Source organism: Coffea eugenioides, chromosome 11 (genome assembly GCF_003713205.1).
Source record: "Coffea eugenioides isolate CCC68of chromosome 11, Ceug_1.0, whole genome shotgun sequence".
Lineage (NCBI taxonomy): Eukaryota > Viridiplantae > Streptophyta > Magnoliopsida > Gentianales > Rubiaceae > Coffea > Coffea eugenioides.
In genome coordinates, this window is record NC_040045.1 from 36,946,754 (window position 1) to 36,967,207 (window position 20,454).

The following is a 20,454-nucleotide window of genomic DNA, read 5'->3' on the forward strand; positions in this document are numbered from 1 at the left end:
GAGAACTTATTTTCTTTTCGCTGGAGCCTTGGTACTGTTGCATTTTGTCACAACTAGCTCAGCTAGCATAATTGTAGCCAACAACCATAACAACAGTGCTAGTGATCTGAATGCTCTTCTTGCCTTCAAAGCCGCCATTTTCGATCCCCGAAGGATTATCTCTACCAACTGGTCCACTTCTTCCTCTGTTTGCAACTGGATTGGAATCACTTGTAACACTCGCCAACTTTTCTTACATGGGAATTGTAGGAACCATACCTCCAGAACTGGGAAATCTTTCTTTCCTAGTCACAGCTTTCATGGACACCTTCCAACCGGGCTATCTCGTCTGCGCCGATTGAAGTACATCAACTTGAAAGGTAATGCCTTTGAAGGGGAATTTCCATCATGGTTGGGATGTTTGAGTGCACTCCGATACTTATCCTTCCGAGATAACGGATTTTCAGGTTCATTATCAGGCAGGCTCTCTAATTTCACAAAGTTAGAGACCATCAGTTTGGGTTTCAACTTTTTTACTGGAAATCTTTCAGAAGAATTCAGGGCTCTACCGAAATTGAAATTTTTGGAAATTCAATTTAACCAACTTGTAGGCCCTCTGCCACTGGCTCTGTTTAACCTCTCCTCATTGCAAGTTATTGGTTTTACCAATAATAGCTTATCGGGTTCCCTCCAAGCACATATCTGCAATTATCTCCCACAACTTAAAGGGCTTTACTTATCACTTAATAACTTGGAAGGTGAAATTCCATCAGGCATCGGAGAATGTTCAAACCTCCAAGTTTTATCCTTGTCTTACAACAAATTCCGAGGATATATACCAAAGGAAATTTGGAATCTAACCACGCTTACACAATTATATTTGGGTGGGAACGACCTGACAGGTAAGCTGCCAAGTTCACTTTGTTTTGAAAAATTCTTGTGTATTTCGAGCACCAATTGACCGCAGATTTAAATGCTTGTAGGGTTGTGAGTTTAGATGCGTATGTGTGGAGAAACACTTAAACTTAATGTTTAAATAGATTAAGTTGAAACTTAATGTTTAGGTAGACTGTATATAAGCAATGATTCCTTCTTTTTTGCATATTTGTTCATCAAGGATTATATGGGGATGTTTTCACATAGGTAATAATAGTTAAAAATTGGAGACATTACTCAAGAACCCCATGGGGTGTGGTACTCTAACCTCTAACTGCCATGCGGTTTAGAAATACACAGCTAAACCCTTTGCAATTTAGATTGAAAGCTACGATTATAGATGACAATCAAACCCATTTAACTAAATTTATGCATACCCACTCATAAATAATTGGATATGGGTATATTAAGTTTTTTAAAATGGGTATAATTCGATAACCCATCAAACCCAATTAACCCATTTAAAATTGTCTTCTCCAAACCTCCATTCTTCTCCCACCCATTTAGAAGAAATTTGAGACTTGTGTTTGATTAATGAATTCATTGTTGGAGACTTTCATGCATTAATATTGCTGAAACTTTGTATACAGTAGAATGTTTTATTTTTCAGCCTTAACAAATATTTGATACATCTTTTACACAGATAGATATCCTACTTAATTTTTTTTCCAGATTTTTCATTTTGTCATGATGTTAACTACGTTTGTTTAATTTATTATTATTATTTGTTGGTTTATCTTATCATTTTATTTTCTCGTTGTTTGTTAACTTGCTTATTTTTCAACATTACCAATGTATGATAAGTTTTAGCCTCCTTTCCTATCTTTCCAAAATGAAATTTTAAATTTACAGACCAAAAAAATGCTAGGGGTTCAAAATTTTTTGATAAAGTTTTTATGTTAACTTTCATAGTACTTAGTTCAAATTTTTATATTCTTATTGTTCAATTATTAAATAGTATGCAATTTTACGATATAGAACATGGATGGGAAAAAATTGGTAATTAGGCTTATTGAGCATTACAAATAAATATTTAAAACTAATGATGGGTGTAAAGGGTGAAATAAATTGATAATTTAGTTTGCAAAAATGAATTTAAATAAGTTTACAAAAAGGTAAAATAAATAGGTTACAAATGGGTAATTGGGTTACTCAACTCATTTTTTAACTTACCCATTTATACCCATCTAATTAAAGAGGTATAAATGGGTTGATTCACATATACGCATTACCCATTACCTATTTCAACCCTTTCAAACCAGCCCAAATCACCCACTTTGACACCTCTAGCAAAGATGATGAAATGCATACAAACTAACAGTCTTGTGCAAGAAGACAACTCTATTAACATACATAACGTAAATTCATCCTTTTTCTTAATTATGTTTCTTACTTGAAAGTATTTCCAGTTTTGGCCCCATTCTGTGTGTTATCTTTATTTATTTCAAACTGAATTGTTAGTTTGCAATGTTTCGATGTTTTTATTTTCAACTTTTTCATCTTTATTTTGTCAAAAGATGTAAAATGAAAAATATTCTTCCTTAATCAATCAAAATTTGCAACAACATTACTAAAGTAACTAATTATAGCCGGCAATTGTCGTCCATGACTAACTGGTTTAATTTTATTGTGTAGAGTGCAGATTAAGACTGAAAATCCTTGAAAATTGTTCAAAATCCTTCGTAACCCAATGAGAAAATTCTCATTGGGTTTTAGAGGATTTTGAGACTAAACTCATAAGAGCATGAAAAATTTACATCACATACACTATTGCTGATAATCGCTAACTACTTGAGTATTGGTGCAAACTTCAACTGAATAAAGAAGTTTTTGTTTTCAACAAAATAAAGATAAAAGTTAGAAAATAAAAGAACAGAGTTACTAAACCTAACCTCACCTAACTCGATAGTTCAATTGGTCAACTTAGTGATCTTGGATTAGTAGTTGGACTGAACGAGGAAGGAAATCGTTAACTAGTCAATAATTCGTCAATTCGATTGGTAAAATCTAAAATGCTGGCCTGTTCAACTAGTAATTTAATAATTATAATGTTTTTAGTAATTAAAATATTTTATTGTACAATATTTTAGAAACACCGACTGGGTCAGTAAATCTATAGTTAAGTCGCTAACCTGTTATACCAATGGCCTTGTCAGGTTGATGTCTAGGCCGGGATTAATGACTATGCCATACACACAATTTTGTTTGATGTAACAAATAAATTTGTGAACGAAGAACGAATTAACACTATGTATATTAATGGGTAGAGTTGTCTTTTTGTACAAAACCATTGGTTTTGATGGATTCCATCTCTCTTGCCTTTGAATCCAAAGCATAAGGATGTTAAAAGTATATTTTCAAGCCACGTGGGGGTTTTTGTGTAATTTCCCCTTACCATTTTCAGACATTTGAAACTTCATGGCTTTACCGTCTACGAAAGAAAATGTAAAAAATATTAATTTCGATATGCATATTTAGATTTTATATCAATTTTATTTCTAATTTATGCACACATTTAAAAATCCATTGACATATGCATAAAGATTGCCACCAAAATGACCTTCAATTTTTGGGGGTGTATGTAATCGTCATTTTGCCAATATATACGGGAGATTTACGTGATACTGTTTGAAACTTGACTGAAGATCCTTAGAATTCCTAAATATATATACATACATATATATATTATACATATAATTATGCCATACTGTTAATTATATTTATCATCATGCCGTGATTTTTGGCAGGTGAAATTCCAAAAATCATTGGCAATCTCTATAATTTGGAGATACTAAGCATGGAGCGTGCTAATATTACAGGTAAAAAACTAGATACATTTTGACATGAGATCTATTTCATTATTCCATCATTAGCATACTTTTCTCAAACTTGAATTTGAACTTGAAGTCAAGCGAGTTCAAATACAAATCAAATTGGACTCTTTCTCATACGTCAATTGGTCAGTCATACCAGTGCACTGCATGAGCTAAAACGATTTTGATCAGCTTGATCTCAATATGCTACAGCCTACATCTATAACTCAATTTCAAATTCCAATTGATTGCACTTCAAATATAGAGATACTGATTTTTTTTTCGCTATGATAGATCTATATCTATTCTATACTACAGGAAAGGGAGACCTGAAAAGATTAAGTAAAAATCGAAGAGTGAATCACCTACCGATCCAAACGAGTGCGCTCGTCTGGAAGCCACTTAAAAGTGGCTTGCCACATTTTTGAGATATTGATAGGGGCCTAACAAATGATACAATGGGAAATAGGAAGACGAGGAAGCACTTAGAGAGAGGGTACAAAGAGATAGAAAGAGTGAATGCTTGGAGAGAGGAAATTGTATAATTCTATGCCTCTGTTGACAATGTCATGTTATTTCGTTTGAAACAGTCTCAAAATGTTTTGTCATTTCCAACATTGTCAATGAATTATACCACTTGCTTTCTTGTCTTTGCCCCTGAATTTGTTGAGATGCTTCCTCTTTCATTAAATTCAGCTACTTGACTTCAGATATGTGAGATACAAAAGTTTTGCCATGTTGTCATGCTTTGGCTACTACTTTCCTAGGCAAAAATTCTACAAAATGGGATAGCAGTTAGTACCCATGAGTACGGATCAAGTATATGAAAGACACGAATACAATAATTGACGTCAAAGCGGTTTGGATTACTGTAAATTTTACTGAAAGACGTAAGGCTCAGTACAAGTTGAGAATAACGAGGTATTGTTGTGACAAGGTTGTGGGGCACAGATTGAGTGGACATAAAAATGATTGAGAGCTGAAAATGTGGAACTTTTGTTATGGTGGGCAGAGTTGGGGAATTAAGGCATGTTTTTAAACTTAGATCGGATCGATCGGTCCAATTGATTGAATCGAAAATCAGCCAAGTATCCGATCTGAATTATCTTAAAAGCTCGAGTTATTAGAGACTTGGTCAAAACCAGAAGAATCGGTAAAAATTGGGTTTTTTTTATTTTCCTTTTTGTTGAATTTTTTTCCTTCCGTACCTTTAACTCCAAATCCTTGTGAGCTCTCTCCTCTTTCACTTCAATTCAAGCATCAAAAATCAATGTTTTAGCATTTTTTTTTAAACAAGATCTAAGATTTGTATTCAAAAGAAAAAAAGATCCAAAAATGCAAAAAAGGGAGTGAAGAAGAGAAAGGTTTGAAGAAAAGATATAAGCTTGATATTTCATAAGATTGAGAATAAAAATTAATAAAATAAGAATGAAAATAAAATTAAAAGAAGAAGAAGAAGAAGAAAGGAGTTGCAGAATTGCAAAGAAAGAGGATGATGAAACTCTGGTAGCTGTGCTCTATGCAATGCGTCAGGAGTAGAGGATGAAATGGGAAAGTGTAATGTGGGGTCAAAGCATTTTTAATATTATGTTTTGACCTTCAGATTGTTAAAAACTATTAATATACCTCAAATATTTTGTACTTTATAAATATTATTCTAAAGTTTGGTGTTATTTTTCAATCAAGTCTATAATTTTAATTCTAAATTTGTTAATGTTCATTGAATAATATAAATTGCTATTTGATTGTTCTAATTTTCTTGTATTTTCTTGTTAAATACTTTTGAAATATCAAATATATATGAATATACTTTTATTAATATTAACATGCTCTTAGATATTTTATGTACAATATTTTAATTTTTAAATAATTTTTATTTATGATATCATCTGGTTCAACCCCTAATCGAATCTGATCGAACTCATTGACTCTTAAGTTTGACCGAGTCGATACCTGATTCAAGTCTGAAAATATAGGGATTAAATAAGCAACTTGTTAGTGGTTGAAGCAGTTGAGGAGAACAATTAAACCAATCACGGGTAGGAGGAAAATGATCATAAATTAATATGTACAATTAATTAAACCAATCCTAGGAGAAATGATTATTAATTATTAAATTAATAATTATAAAGGAGTAAATGAATGGTTAATTAATTAGTTGAGATGGAATATTCGTGGGAGAAATGATATGTTTTTGCATGATTGTTTATCATATTTGCGGATATAACATAAAGAAATTTTAAAAAATGCATTTGTAATGGTATTAGACCAAATTAATGTGAATGAATTGATGACATAATAACCGAAGTGCATATAGGTGAAATTTAATTAGATCATATTTGTCACTTCTAATTTTTCGACATTATCATCACATCACTTAATTATACTTTTATTAGCTGATTAACATGTTGCCTATGTATTATCAACCAATAGCACAACTAACTTTCACCAATAACCAACCACAAACATTATAATAATATTAAAAAAGCTTTTAAAAGATCAAAGTTTTTCACTTATTAAAATTTTATACCAATTTCTTTTGTATAAAAAGTGATTTTTTTTTTAAATTGCACGTAAGCTGAGTGTGCCCTTTATCACTAGTAATGCTAATGGTATTTGTATTAATGTATACATGCTTGAAATCAAATATTCATATTGATTAGACTATACAGAGATACAATAAAGAATATTTTTTAATAGGTGTAAATACAAAAATATAACTTCTCATTATCTATTCTAAAAGTAGGACAACAAGCAATCTTCAAATTTTTTTTTTTTTTACCAATTTGATTTGTCAGGTATAATACCTCAAGAGATTGGTAATCTTAGCAAGTTGGAACTACTAATCTTGGAGTCGAATAGGTTAAGAGGTCCCATCCCATTGAAACTTTTCAATAGTTCAACTACACGACTTATTTCTCTCGCAGAGAATGATTTGTTAGGCAAGCTTCCATCAACTATAGGTGCTTTCTTACCCAATCTTGAGGGACTCTACCTTGGGGGAAATGAATTGACTGGAACTATACTAACATCTATCTCAAATGCTTCTAGGCTCAGAATGCTAGACCTTGGTGTGAACCATTTTACTGGTGCAATTCCTCGTTCTCTTGGAAACTTGAGATTACTGGAACAGTTTGTTATATCGCAAAATGATTTTTCTGAGGACTCGCTATCCACAGAGTTGAGCTTCATCATATCCCTATCAAACTGCAAACATTTAAGAAGGTTGTGGATAAATGAGAATCCTCTTAATGGCTTCCTCCCAAAGTCTATTGGAAATCTTTCTAGCTCACTCGAATTCATTGATGCCACTCGTTGTGGAATCAGAAGTGAAATTCCAAGTTCGATTGGTAATTTGAGCAACTTGATAGGGCTGAACTTTGCAACCAATAGCTTGACAGGAGTAATTCCAACTACAATCAAATGGTTGTTGAAGCTTCAGATGATAGATCTAACTGACAACCAGATACAAGGAGCTATTCCAAGTGAGCTTTGTTATTTGTTGAACTTAGAAGGATTATATCTGGCAAATAATAAGCTTTCTGGTGTGGTGCCTTCTGGTTTAGGAAATGTTACAACACTCAGATATGTTTATCTCAATTCTAACAATTTAAGTTCTGTGATACCGACAAGCTTTTGGAGCCTTAGAGATATTTTGGGGCTGGACATGTCTGAAAATTGTTTGACAGGTTCTTTGCCTGCGGAAATTGGAAACTTGAAGGCATTAGTCTATTTGAACCTTTCAAATAATCAATACTTGGGTGGGATACCTAGCACTGTTGGAACACTACAGGATTTGCAAGAACTCGCCTTGGAACATAACAAGCTACAAGGATTGATACAGATTCCTTGAAGAATATGCTGCAATTACGGCATTTGGATCTATCTTTTAACAATCTGGAAGGTGAAATTCCCAACTCATTACAGGTACTATCAGATCTCCAATACTTTAATGTGTCTTACAACAGATTGAGAGGACCGATTCCTCATGGAGGACCATTCACAAATTTCACGAACCTATCTTTTCTCTCAAATGAAGCATTGTGTGGTGCTCCTTGGCGCCAACCTTGTACAAGTACATTTCAACATGAATCAGGGACAAAAAGGATAGTCATGATTGTTCTGTTGGCATCAGGATCTGTCATATTAGCCTTGGTGATTTCAATTTTTTTGATGCGGTCAAAGTTGAGAAAGAAAACTCTAGCTCCGACTCGGAACTTGATTCTCATGGCGATATTTGAAAGGGCATCCTTCCATGAACTTAGAAAAATAACAAATGGATTCAGCGAGAGCAACTTACTTGGCTCGGGGAGCTTTGGTTCAGTTTACAAGGGAATTTGTGAAAATGGGATGGTTTGGGCCATAAAGGTATTTGATTTGCAACTAGAAGGTGCATTTAAAAGCTTTGACAGAGAATGTGAAGTCTTAAGCTGCCTTCGTCATCGAAATTTAACTAAAGTAATTAGTGCTTGCTCTAGCCCTGACTTTAAGGCCTTGGTGCTTGAATATATGCCCAATGGATGCCTTGAGAAATGGCTTCATTCAAACCATCATTTCTTAAACATGAAGCAACGATTGGATGTTATGATAGATGTGGCTTGTGGTTTGGAATATCTCCATTATGGTTATTCAACTCCTATAGTTCACCGTGATTTGAAGCCTAGCAATATTCTACTGGATCAAGACATGGTTGGGCATGTTTGTGATTTTGGAATTGCAAAGTTGTTGGGAGATGGAGAATCTATGGTACAAACAAAGACTCTTGCTACATTTGGATATATTGCCCCAGGTGACTTTTCTTGATTACAATTTCGAATTTTTTATGTCATTCAAATTAATGTTTCAACTTTAACAACTAGTACGGTATGTGCAATATAAGAACTTTGAAAAAAAGACTTTGACAATGATTTTCAAACACTGATGCTAGAATATGGATTGGAAGGATTGGTTTCAACAAGTAGTGATGCTTACAGCTTTGGGATTACATTGATGGAAACATTTACAAAAAGAAAGCCGAAGGATAAGATGTTTACGGAGGAGTTAAGCCTCAGGCGTTGGGTACAAGATTGCTTACCGGATTCCATCATTCAGGTTATAGATGTAGATTTACTTCATCATGAAGGTGGACTGGTACAAAGGAAGATTGAATGCATATCATCTATCTTGCAAGTTGGTTTAAGTTGTACAACATATGTTCCTGAGGAGAGAATAAACATGAAAGAGATTCTAAGAGCGCTCCAGAAGATCAAACTTCAGTTTATCAAAGATATCGTACCTTGAAGCAGGTATAAACCATTATTTATGTGATTTCCAATAGCAACTGTTTCTTCAATCTTACGGTATAACAAAAGCTTAATCCAAGGATTACTATTCATTCAAGTAGTACTTACATTTTTCTCCTGAATACGTTGCAGAGTTCTGAGGCGCAAATGTATTTGGGGAATTCTTAGTCTTGACTTTGTGCACCACCGAAATGCTTATGGTTCAAAACAGGAATGAGATATGTTGTATTTACCAATAAGTTTGTTTACAGATATGGAGACCTCAAGTTCATAATCCCATTTTATATGTTATGAAAGCCCAAGCATTTTACTTGGTGTTTTTGTTTGACATACATATATTGCAATTAAGTTGATTATTTACTTTCAGTTATTGATCCATCTTTCCCTTTTTCAATTTTTGCAAATAAATGAGAAACAAATTGATCGTCGATATATATCACCATGTAGAGATACACGTAGGCATATGTATTTGTAAATACAGAGCATGCATATGGCATATAGATTCATGTATTTATTTTATCGGTCTGTCTAATGGGTGCTCTCGTTAAGATGTATTTCAGATGTTAGATTTTTAGAAATATAAAATTAATTTAAAAAAAGTGCAAAAATGCAGAAGGATTAATTAGAAAAAATGTATAAATGTAAGGGATGGTAGTAATTGTTAGTATATATATATACATGATAGATTGGATGGAATGTGGATGTGTTAACGAGTGTCGATTGGACATGCGTTAAAAAAAAACTTATTTTTTTTCAAATTACATTTTAAAGGTGCACATAACAGAGAGAGCAAAGTAGTTTCATGTCCAACAATTACTACCTAATAGAAATTAATAACACTTTTTAAGCGTTACCTGAAGCTCAAATTTGTAATTGGTGTTGACGATGGTGGGAGATTGTGAATAATAACGATGTACCATTTCCTTGAGCTGTGGGAATATATATTTTTTCTTGTGTGGGAACATTTGTTAAATAGCTCTTCACTAGATTGTAGGTGATTTGGGAACATTTCATTCATGCATTTTCTTTGACATTGGAAATTCCCCATCTAATTCATACATTCCTTTGACATTGGAGATTAAAAAAATTCAGCCGTTTCCATCCCCTCCGGGTTTTTTTTTTTTTTGAAAAAATATCATAATTTCTTTAAAATCTGTACTAATGACAAAAAATACGTCATCAAACATACACGGATATCAAAGAACAGATCTGAAAAATAATAAAAATTACATTATAAATCTCCAAATTTAAAAAATGACTTAAAATAATTATAGTTCCACAGACATTTGTATATGCTTCCAATCGCCAAATTGGCTGATTAATTGCTCATAGAATCAAATTTGGATTCTGAAATGCTCTTTATTTCTCCATGCCAAGTCAGTAAAATATTCTTCAGACCATCAAAGAAAAAGAAAAAAAATTTTTATGCAGAGGAATATACGATTAGTTTTTATTCTTAGCATTTCTGAAAGGTTTAATTTTCAGTTTTGGGACTCATGACTTAAATGTATAGTGTCCATGACACACTTGATATTTGATGCGTGATGGATGGATGGGCCATGGATCCATGTATGGTTGTTTTCCTGTTTGTTTCTTAGAACCGTTTGGGCTATAGAATTCAAGTGAGCCCATTCAGTGCTTCAGTATTTTGTAAAGCATTCTCTCAGTGGATTTTGGTGTTGTTTAGTAATTCTTCTATTTTGTTAATTTTGGCAAAGGAATTGATAGTTTTACAATAAATTCTTGTCAACTGTGTAAACTTATTGGCCAAAACTGAAACATGTGAAAAAATTTTAGGCTACAAATAATGTGAAATAACACAATTAAGGTATGCAATGAAAATGATAGTTATTCACTACACACAATTAAGGTGTGCATTGGTATCAAAACCAAGTATGCTTTTCATCCACATATCCACTATGGTTACAAAGAGAAAGAAATAAGGGTGCTGCATGGTGCAATTAATTGGAAAGGAAAGAAAAAAAACACACACACAGACACACACACACAAGTGATGATAGAGTTCACGGTGCAATTGGAACTTGAAATTGTAGAGGCGTGTAAGAAAAAAGATAATAACTACAGCAGGAAGAAATTCTTTTTTTTTTTTTTGGGAGGGGGGAAGGTGAAGACCTTTAGCAGGTCTAGGTCTTGAGTCAAAATCTCCAATCTATTTCTCGCTTCTTTCCATCCAATTAACAGGAAGGATATAAGAAAAAAGAAAATAGTTGCTGCAGGCCTAAGTCAAGTCAGTGATGGTAGTGTAAGGTCTTTATCTCCTACAGACTGGAGCCAGAAAACTCAGATAATTACTTATCTTTCTCTACACTTCACTTTAGAAAAGTCAGATGGAAAGAAGAGACATAGATTTCGACCCTTGTGTTCTTTGTCAAGATGGTAAAATTAGGTGACTTTAGTATCAACCCCGGATTAGGGTTAAATAGACTCAGATGACAAGAAAAGTTGTTTAAAAGTCTCCATAACTATGTATCACTATCTAGAAAGAAGAATCCGCTTACCACGAAGTCCAACATGAGGAATAAATCATCCTTGGTAGGCAGGAAATATCTTGCAAGTGATTGATTGAAATGCACGAAGATTCTGAGCAAAAAATAGAGTAAAAATTTTAATAAATACCTTAAAATGCTCCTATCTTACAAAGTTCAATTTATTTTTCTAAACAAAAAGAGTGTCAAGTTTTTCATATCAATATTTGTTATTTGATAATTAATTATAACAATAAATCTTTTGCTGTAATATGGTATTTTTCATAATGTTTTACTAGGAATATAAATTCTTTTTATGATAGAGAAGAAAGTGCTATTTTGTTTCTCTATTTTGTTTCTTTTAAAGTTTATGGACTATTTTTTTAATAAAAATTTATGGACTAGTTTAGTGGTGGAACTATCATAATTTGGTAGTGATTTTAGGCCATTTTGTTTTAAGCTACAAAAAATATTGGAGGATATTAAAAGTTATCAAAAAAAATGTTACTAGTTTAAAGTTTAATTTGGATAGATATTAGGGACAACATTGATAGTTCTTCTGTACTTCTAATGAAATATAAGAGAAATGAATTGGAAGCAAAAAGGCAAACAAAATAATTAAATCCATCCTTTGCATAAACATGGCAACAAAAGAGTCTTATTAAAATTATTAAGGATAGTGTTGTCATTTTAAACGGATAATTTCAGAAACCTCCCCTGAGATTTCTGACAGTCTCGCTCACCTCCCCTGAACTTTGCAAAATATCAGATACCTCCCTTGTCAGATTATTGGGCCCTATTTGTGATATCATTGATGATGAATTGACAGATATACCCTCATAACTTATGTTATATTTTGAAGCTATTTTGACAAAATTAGTTAAATGAGTAATAGAGATATAGCTTTTGATATACCTTCTATTCCACTTTACACTTTTTATTCGTAGTATAATCACCAATGAAGAGTTTAGCACTAGTGTTACCTTTCTCTTAAGTCATGTATTTCATGTTTTTTTTTTGTAAGACAATTATCTAATGTAACACATTACTTATATTTGGGTAAATTTGGTTTTCAAAAATTCAATGACGTAAATTGTATATTACATCATCTCATAAAGTGATGCGACACAATTTGGATTATTGAATTTTTCGAAAATCGGATCTATCTAAGTTTTGCTATTCAAACGAAGCTTGTTGAATAAATTCGACTAACTACAGTGTGAATTATTTTTTTTTAAAAAAAATCTCAACTAAAGTATCTAGCACTAAATGAAATGAAGCATCTTGCTACTTCATTTCATTTTCCACAGAGAAAATCGCAAAAAGAGTTATTAAACTATTGAGAATTTGGTTATTTGATCGTTACACTATTTATTTAACTGCAATTGCCATTCACTCAATTAATCAAATAGTGAAAATTTTTTTGTGACTTAACTAGTAAAAATTTATACTTTTAATCACTCAAATAATATTTTTTTAATGACTTAACTAATAAAAATTTATACTTTTAATCACTCAAATTGTAAAACTATACATTTTTTTATATCACCAGAAATATGTTTCAATTAATTGAATGATCATATTAGCTAAATAAATGTCTAATAGCTAAAACAAAAAAATATAAATAGTATTGTAATATTGCTTGAAGAAACCATCTGCATTTGTCTTTATCTGGTCCAACTTATTACTTCCTTTTTTTGCTTTTGCTTTAGCTCAAGTTGTGGATAAGCAAAAAGGGCATATGTGTAACACAAATATCATCTCACTCCTCAAAATATTTTTTTAATGCTCATTTTTCGGACATGGGCTGATCTTGTTACTCCAACTATAAGTTCAGGGGAGGTATCTGATATTTTGCAAAATTCAGGGGAGGTAAGTGAGACTGTCAGAAATCTCAAGGGAGGTTTCTGAAATTATCCCCATTTTAAATGGACAAGAGAGGTATGTGTAATTTTTTGAAACCTTAGGGAAGCCAAGTGAAATTATCAGAAACCTTAGGGGAGGTTTCTGAAATTATACCATCTAATTAACATGAATGCATTTATCACACACTTGACTCAGGCCATGTTACAGACTTTAAATTCCCCGTATTTAAGTCCTCGGCATTATTGTTGAAGTCTTTTTTCGAAAATAAAGATTTTGGCATCATCCAAGTGGAAATATGATGGATATAACGGTAGAAATAAATTAAAATCTCAAATTTTGACACTTTTTTATTGTTGAGGGACCAATTCAATATTTGAAATAGATAAAAGACCAATAGTTTGATCACTGGAATAGTTAAGGGGCTCCCTAAGTGGTTCACCCAAGAAAATAAAATCCAAAACTTCAAGTTAGTTTTTAACAAAAACAAAATTCAATATTGAAGTACAATTATACATAGTGGGAAAAAAAATCTATAAGTTCTTAAAGTTTTTGACGACATTACACGTAACATTTTAGTATAAATTGCAAACGATCCCATGATTTTTTTTTTTTTTAAGAACATGTTTACGTACAACAGTTAGTTGGGTACAATTTGAAGTCTTGAATCTACCGTTACACCAATGCTGTAGGACTACTCACTTCTAAGAAGACGTTCTCACAAATTTGGTTTTAGATGAATCCACAAAAGTGAATGTTAGATTTTCCATGCATTTGTGGGGTAGAAGATAATTAAAGTCCAGTTGGGGAAGTTATAGTAACATGGAGCCATTTACGACTCTGACCATTAACCAATGAACAGAAGTATATAGGCCATCTTCTATGCTGGGTTAAGCGTGGACTGGATTCATACGAGAGTATCATGGTCCAATGCCTTTTGGTCAATTGGAAAATGCAAACTTGGAAAATGCAAACTTTAATAGCTTCCCTTCTCAGTTTGTGGTCTTTCTTGAAAGGAAATAGCAGAAATAAAATGAATAACGCGTCAATTCTTGACTTGGGACTGGGTGAGAAGTTTTTTGGTGCGACTTTTTTCTTTCCACATAATAGACACTTAGACAAATTAGGGCCCCTCATGAGGCAAGATAGTTTGAGGATTAAGACACTTGAACGAGTCTTCAGTCTTCTCTTCTTTTTCCATTTAGGACGTGTTTGATTCAAATTCTGGAATCAAAATTGAGAATGGAATTGCAAAGCTCATTATGAGTATATATCTTGGTTATTTTTCCTTACTTGTATGGTTTTAGGTAGAATTTCATTGTCTTTATCCCCTCTCTTTTCTTTGATTCATGCTCCACTGATAACCTTCTAAATCTGAAATAGAAAATAAATATAATGAAACTGGCTCTAGTGTAGTCTAATTAACCTAAACGCACTGATCATACAATAGACTGTTGACCTTGGTCGATCAATCCTTGGTTTTGATGATTAACAAACCAAAATGTAGATTTGGGCTAATGTTTTTATGTGAGCAATTTGTTAGAACAGATTCTTGTGGCACAAGTCGGACGTCCGAAAGGAAGCTATCGGACGTCCGAAAGGATGAAGAACATCAAGAAGGAAACTCTGTCGGACGCTCGTGAGGAAGCATCGGACGTCCGGAAGGATCGGACGCACGCCTCGGACGCACATCGATCGCATCGGACGTCCGAGAAATTTCACAAAGATTTGATGACTCTCTGACGACGTTCGGACGCAGGGTTCGGACGTCCGACAGGTGGTTTGGACGCAGGGTTCGGACGTCTGACAGGTGGTTCGGACGTCCGACAGGCCAACGGCTAGTTTTGACAGCATTTAATATTTGACCGTTGGAGAGCCTTTTGGAGCCATTTCTCACCTTCTATAAAAACCCCAAAGCACAAGAAGACAAGGGACTTTTGCCAACACAAAATACAAGCTTACAAGTGAGATTTTTGAGTAGAAAGATTCTTTGTTGGTTGTATAAGGGGTTGGGGAAGTTGGGTTGTGAGGTTGCTCAAGTGAAGGTTACTCTCTAGGAGGAGTAAAACCTTGGTGAAGGTGAACCTATCACTTGAAGTGGTAAAACCTTGGTGAAGGTTGCCTCATTTGTATAAAATAGTTCTTAATTGGGTGAGTGATCTTTCAAGTGTAGGTTGTTGAGGGTTAACTGGAATAGTTGTAAAACTCCTTGGCTCAACCAAAGAGTGTTTGAGGTGAGGAAGGAGTGAGCCTTCACTTGTACATCTTGGTTAGCATCGCCATCTATTGAAGAGGCTATTGGATTGATATTTGGTTTGCATTTCTTATCTTTTCTCTTTAATTAAGTTTTCTTTATTGTGCTTAAATTTGATATATCTTTGTGTATCATTGTGATATTGTTTGTACTCATTGGGTTGCACCAGACCTTACAATTGGTATCAGAGTTTGGTCTCTTTTGATCAAGCTTAACCGCTTAGAGTAAAGATCATGGCAACCATAAAAGTTTCTTTTTTAGAAGGGCAATCTATTGATAGATCACCTATGTTTAATGGTTCTCATTTTAGCATGTGGAAACAAAGAATGATGATTTTCTTACAATCCGTTTATATTGAATTATGGTATGTGGTAGAAGATGGTCCTTATGAAGCTAGAATAGTTGACTCTACCACCAATTTGAGTAGATTAAAGACTAGACAATAATTGAATGAAAAAGACAAGAGATACCTTTCTTTGAATGCCAAGGCCATGTGTATATTGTACAATGCATTAGATGTAAATGAATCTAGTAGGATTAAAGGTCGTAAATCAGCTAAAGATATTTGGGATAAATTGTGTGTATTTCATGAAGGTAACCAAGATATTAAAGAACAAAAGAAATCTTTGCTTGTTTCTCAATATGAATTTTTCAAAATGCATTCTCTTGAAAATGTTGATAAGATGTGTAGTAGATTTTGTGACATTATTGAAGATCTTAAATTGCTTGGAAAAGAATATTCTTTGGGTGAGAAAAATAGAAAGATTTTGAATGCCTTGCCAAAAGAATGGGAAAACAAAATAAATGCTATAGAAGAGGCAAAGGATTTAAATTCTATGTCCATTGAATCTCTTGTGAATTCCCTAACCTCTTATGAATTAAAGCTGAAATTCAAAGTGCAAGAGGAAGAAAATACAAGAATGTATAAGAGAGGCATAGCTTTTAAAGCATCTCAAGTGAGGGATAACCCATCCTTCATGGGTAAGGAAATCATGGAAGTGGACAATGATATAACTCCTCACATCAAAAGTTTCAAGAAGATCTTCAACAAGAGATGTTCAAGAGGAGATTGCAAAATTACATGGGATGAATGCAATTCAAAAAGAGAAAAAGAAGAGTTGGCCCAAATGGCACTAATGGCTGTTGGAGAAGATGAGGTAAGTTCTTATCACTTTTCTTGTGATGAACATAATGAAGATGATGATGTGAAAATTCTTATGATTAAAATGCATAAAAGTTTGAGAAAATCTTATGCTAAAAATAAAGATTTGAAAACAAAAATAAATGATTTGTTGGAAGAAAACTCCAAACTTTTTCAAGAAAACAAATGTTTGAGAATGGAAAATGATGATTTAAAAAATCAAAAAAGTGTTTTTGATTGCAAAAATAATTTGAAAAGGAAGTTGGAAGAGAAAACAAAGTTTTATGAAAAAATGTTGGAGGAACAAAATTTGTTAAAGAAAAGAATTAATGACTTGAACGAGTTTCTCCAAAATGAAAAATAAAAGTTTTCTCAAACAAAAGAAAGCAAATCTTTTCAAGGCACAAATAAGTTTGCTATAATAAGAAGTAAGAAAATTAGTTGCATTAAATCCACCTATGTGCAAAATACTTCTATCATGTGTCACTTTTGTTGCAAATTTGGACATATGCAAAATGATTGCTATGTAAAGAAAAATATGAGAAAAGGCATGAAATCCATGTGGATTGCTAGATCATGTCGTATTAACTCCCAAGGACCCTATAAAGAAAGGGTACCAAATGAAATTTCTCATATTTAGGTACATCATGAAGATTTGATCCAAGAAGTGCTATATGGTTGTAAGTACAATTGAAAATTTTGATATTCAATATGGTCTTGATTTGAAAAATAAAGGGGGAGTTTGTTTTTGATTGATGCCAAAAGGGGGAGTAGGATTTATTGAAATTTCTTTGTATGTTGGCACTTTCTAAGGGGGAGCTTTATTTGAACTTATTTGATAAAAGAAATCTTCATTTTGTTTGTCATCATCAAAAAGGGGGAGATTGTTGACCTTGGTCGATCAATCTGACGTGCGCGGAGTATACATATACAATTAAACTCATCCTAATCAAGTTTTACATTTATAAACTCCTAAATACCCCACACGCGATTTATCGCAAGTATACGAATCGTGAGCGAGTATAGGGTATTAAGGGTCGATCCCACAAGGAAGATTGCAATTACCGGTACTACTAAAGCTTCTCTATTATTTAGACTATCAATGAATTATAACAAATTAAACCTACTGAAATTATACAAAATAACAAATGAAAGCTCCTTGGGTTGTGGTATCCCTAACTACTCATGCAAGTTCTATATTTGGATCATTGAATACTACATCTAGGCTAATTATGGTGTAATTTCCTTATGCATTTGAATCCTACTTTCGTAGTGAATCAATTATACCTATAACTAATCCATACCTATTTTCATGGTTATGAAATTAGCTACAAGTTCATTTCTTCAATGAAATTACATGATATGAATCACCAAAAACCACATAAGTGCACCTCTACTTTCGTGAGTGTACTCCTTATGTTTAGCACTTCTTGAACTAGTGTTAAATCTCAATTTTCATTGCAGAAACAACACCTTAGATCATCACAATCAATGGTACCAGATTAATCATGATTTAAAGAGCTAAAATGCTAAATAACTTGCTCAAATCATAGCAGTCAAATAGCCAAATAATAAGCACTAACAATTATAGAAAGTTCAACCAAACCCAAGGTATAAACTTTAGAAACACATAATGAACACAAAATCCAGAACTTGTATATTAACTAAACTTGGAATCAAATACAAAAGATAAAGAGTTTGGAAGGAATACAACCCTTGTCACATGAGCTTTCTTCCTTGCCTTCTTCATCCTCCATCTTCATCCTAATCTAGATAATAAACAAGAATGGAAGCTACACTACTCTATACTAAGCTAAACTAACACTAGGGAGATGAAAGAGCTACATTTCTGCAACTTCAAGCTCTCCCGTAGCTCACTCTCTATTTTTCTGCTATGAACTCCCCATTCTCTCCAATCTCCTATTTTTGCAATGCATTTGGCTATTTAATGATGAAAGGTGGTCAAGAAATGAGGATTACATCTCCCTTTTACAGCTGGGAATGTTTCTCACATGTCTAGCATCCAATGTGAGTTGGTGGAGGTGAAATTGAGTTTTACGCGTACAGAGCAGCCTTTTCTGACCAGTGATCCGAGCTGCTACAGTACCTCGGATCCGTATGGATCCGAGCTCGGATCCACTAACCCAGAAACAACCGAGGGTTCGGATGAATAGTGGATCCGAGTGTGGATCACTTGCTCTGTTTTTGGCCCAACTTCAACCAATCTTTTCTTGATGTTAGAGGCTGAACCAGCTCATGTCTAAAACACGAAAGTTGTAGCCTTTTGAGTTATCTTTCTAATGCATCAAGAATCACCTCATTTGGATCTGTGTAGGCTGAGATATGACTGAAATACCCTTGCCTGCTCATTGCCCTGTTCCAGTTTCGACCAGTAGAAATTTGCTATTGTAATTCGGCATTTTGACCTGGAAAACCTTCAAACTGGATTTAGATGTCTTCACCAAAGTTGTAGATCTATCTCTTATCTTCAAATGGGTTCAAGAGTCATCCCAATCCGATCATTATAACTCAAGTTATAGCCGAAATACGAAAATGTGTCAAAACTGTCAAAATACACAAAATCCAAGTAAAAAGTGATAAAAACCTCATTTAATCACTTAAAAGCATTTTTCACCAATTATAGCCAAAATGATTCATATTCTTCCAATAATATAACCAAAGTGACTAAAAATAATATAAAATGTCATACAATTATTACGTAAATTAGTCACTTATCAAACTCCCCCATACTTAAATCATTGCTTGTCCTCAAGCAATTCACACATAATCAAATGCAATGATTCAAGAGGTGAAACAATATATGCACTTTGTCCAATTTAATTCCTCAAGACTTGGAAAATAATCATTATACAATTATTCAATTTACACTAAATACTTATAATATCAAGTAAAGGAAAGATAATTATACCCTAAATTCAACAAGTTAAACTTAATCTCTTACCCTAACTTAATTTTACAAATAAGCAAATCACATAGTCAATTTATAGCTTTCCTCCTCCTATAATCATCCTTTTCTCAAAATTTTACATCTAAGAGGGATTTATTCATACTAATTTTACTTAATTAGTGAGAATGCCTTTTTACGCGAAAATCGACACTTTTAGGTGAAGATTCCCGGTTACTCAACATTTCACTTATTCAAGTTGCAATGCATACTCTTAATTCAAGTACCTTTTTACGCGAAAATCGACATTTGTAGATGCCAACCCCCGGTTACTCGGTACAAAAATCATTGGAGTAGAATAATTTTTTCTTTCTTTTCTTCTCTTTTTTTATTTTTTTTTATTTTTTAAACTAAAGGACAATAAATAGATATTCCCTCTTAGAAAATATATAAGACTAATCAAAGGAGGAGTATAACCTTTTATCAACTATGTCAATCACTTACTTGCAAAATTAAGTAAAGAGAAGAAATCTCATTAAACATGTAAAATTATAGGCATAATTTTCCTCACTTTACCAAATATACTTTCTAAAATGTAAAAATTCTAATTGCATAATAACTATTTCCAAGTTAAATGAGGACTAAACCTTCCAAAATACACATAAAGTTTCAACAATTGGAAGAATAAAAACATTTAAAGTTGGAACAAATTAGCCCTTTTTGAATGAAAATGCAAAAATTTGAAGAACTTTTGGGCCATAGTGACATATTGGACAAGATGTTAGACAAATTTTG

At 33.0% G+C, this 20,454-nt stretch overlaps 2 protein-coding genes across 2 annotated transcripts; both read left to right on the plus strand.

Moving 5' to 3' along the window:
• The first annotated feature begins 3,058 nt into the window (after positions 1 to 3,058).
• LOC113752469 (LRR receptor-like serine/threonine-protein kinase GSO2) lies at positions 3,059 to 7,581 on the plus strand. The gene is made up of 3 exons (XM_027296579.1): positions 3,059 to 3,071; positions 3,663 to 3,734; positions 6,527 to 7,581. Exons 1-3 carry the CDS (start codon positions 3,059 to 3,061, stop codon positions 7,579 to 7,581), a joined length of 1,140 nt encoding a protein of 379 aa, XP_027152380.1.
• Positions 7,582 to 7,586: 5 nt separating this feature from the next.
• On the plus strand, positions 7,587 to 9,272 carry LOC113752470 (probable LRR receptor-like serine/threonine-protein kinase At3g47570). Its single transcript, XM_027296580.1, has 3 exons — positions 7,587 to 8,517; positions 8,656 to 9,013; positions 9,143 to 9,272. Exons 1-2 carry the CDS (start codon positions 7,587 to 7,589, stop codon positions 9,006 to 9,008), a joined length of 1,284 nt encoding a protein of 427 aa, XP_027152381.1. The 3' UTR covers positions 9,009 to 9,013; positions 9,143 to 9,272.
• Positions 9,273 to 20,454: the final 11,182 nt, after the last annotated feature.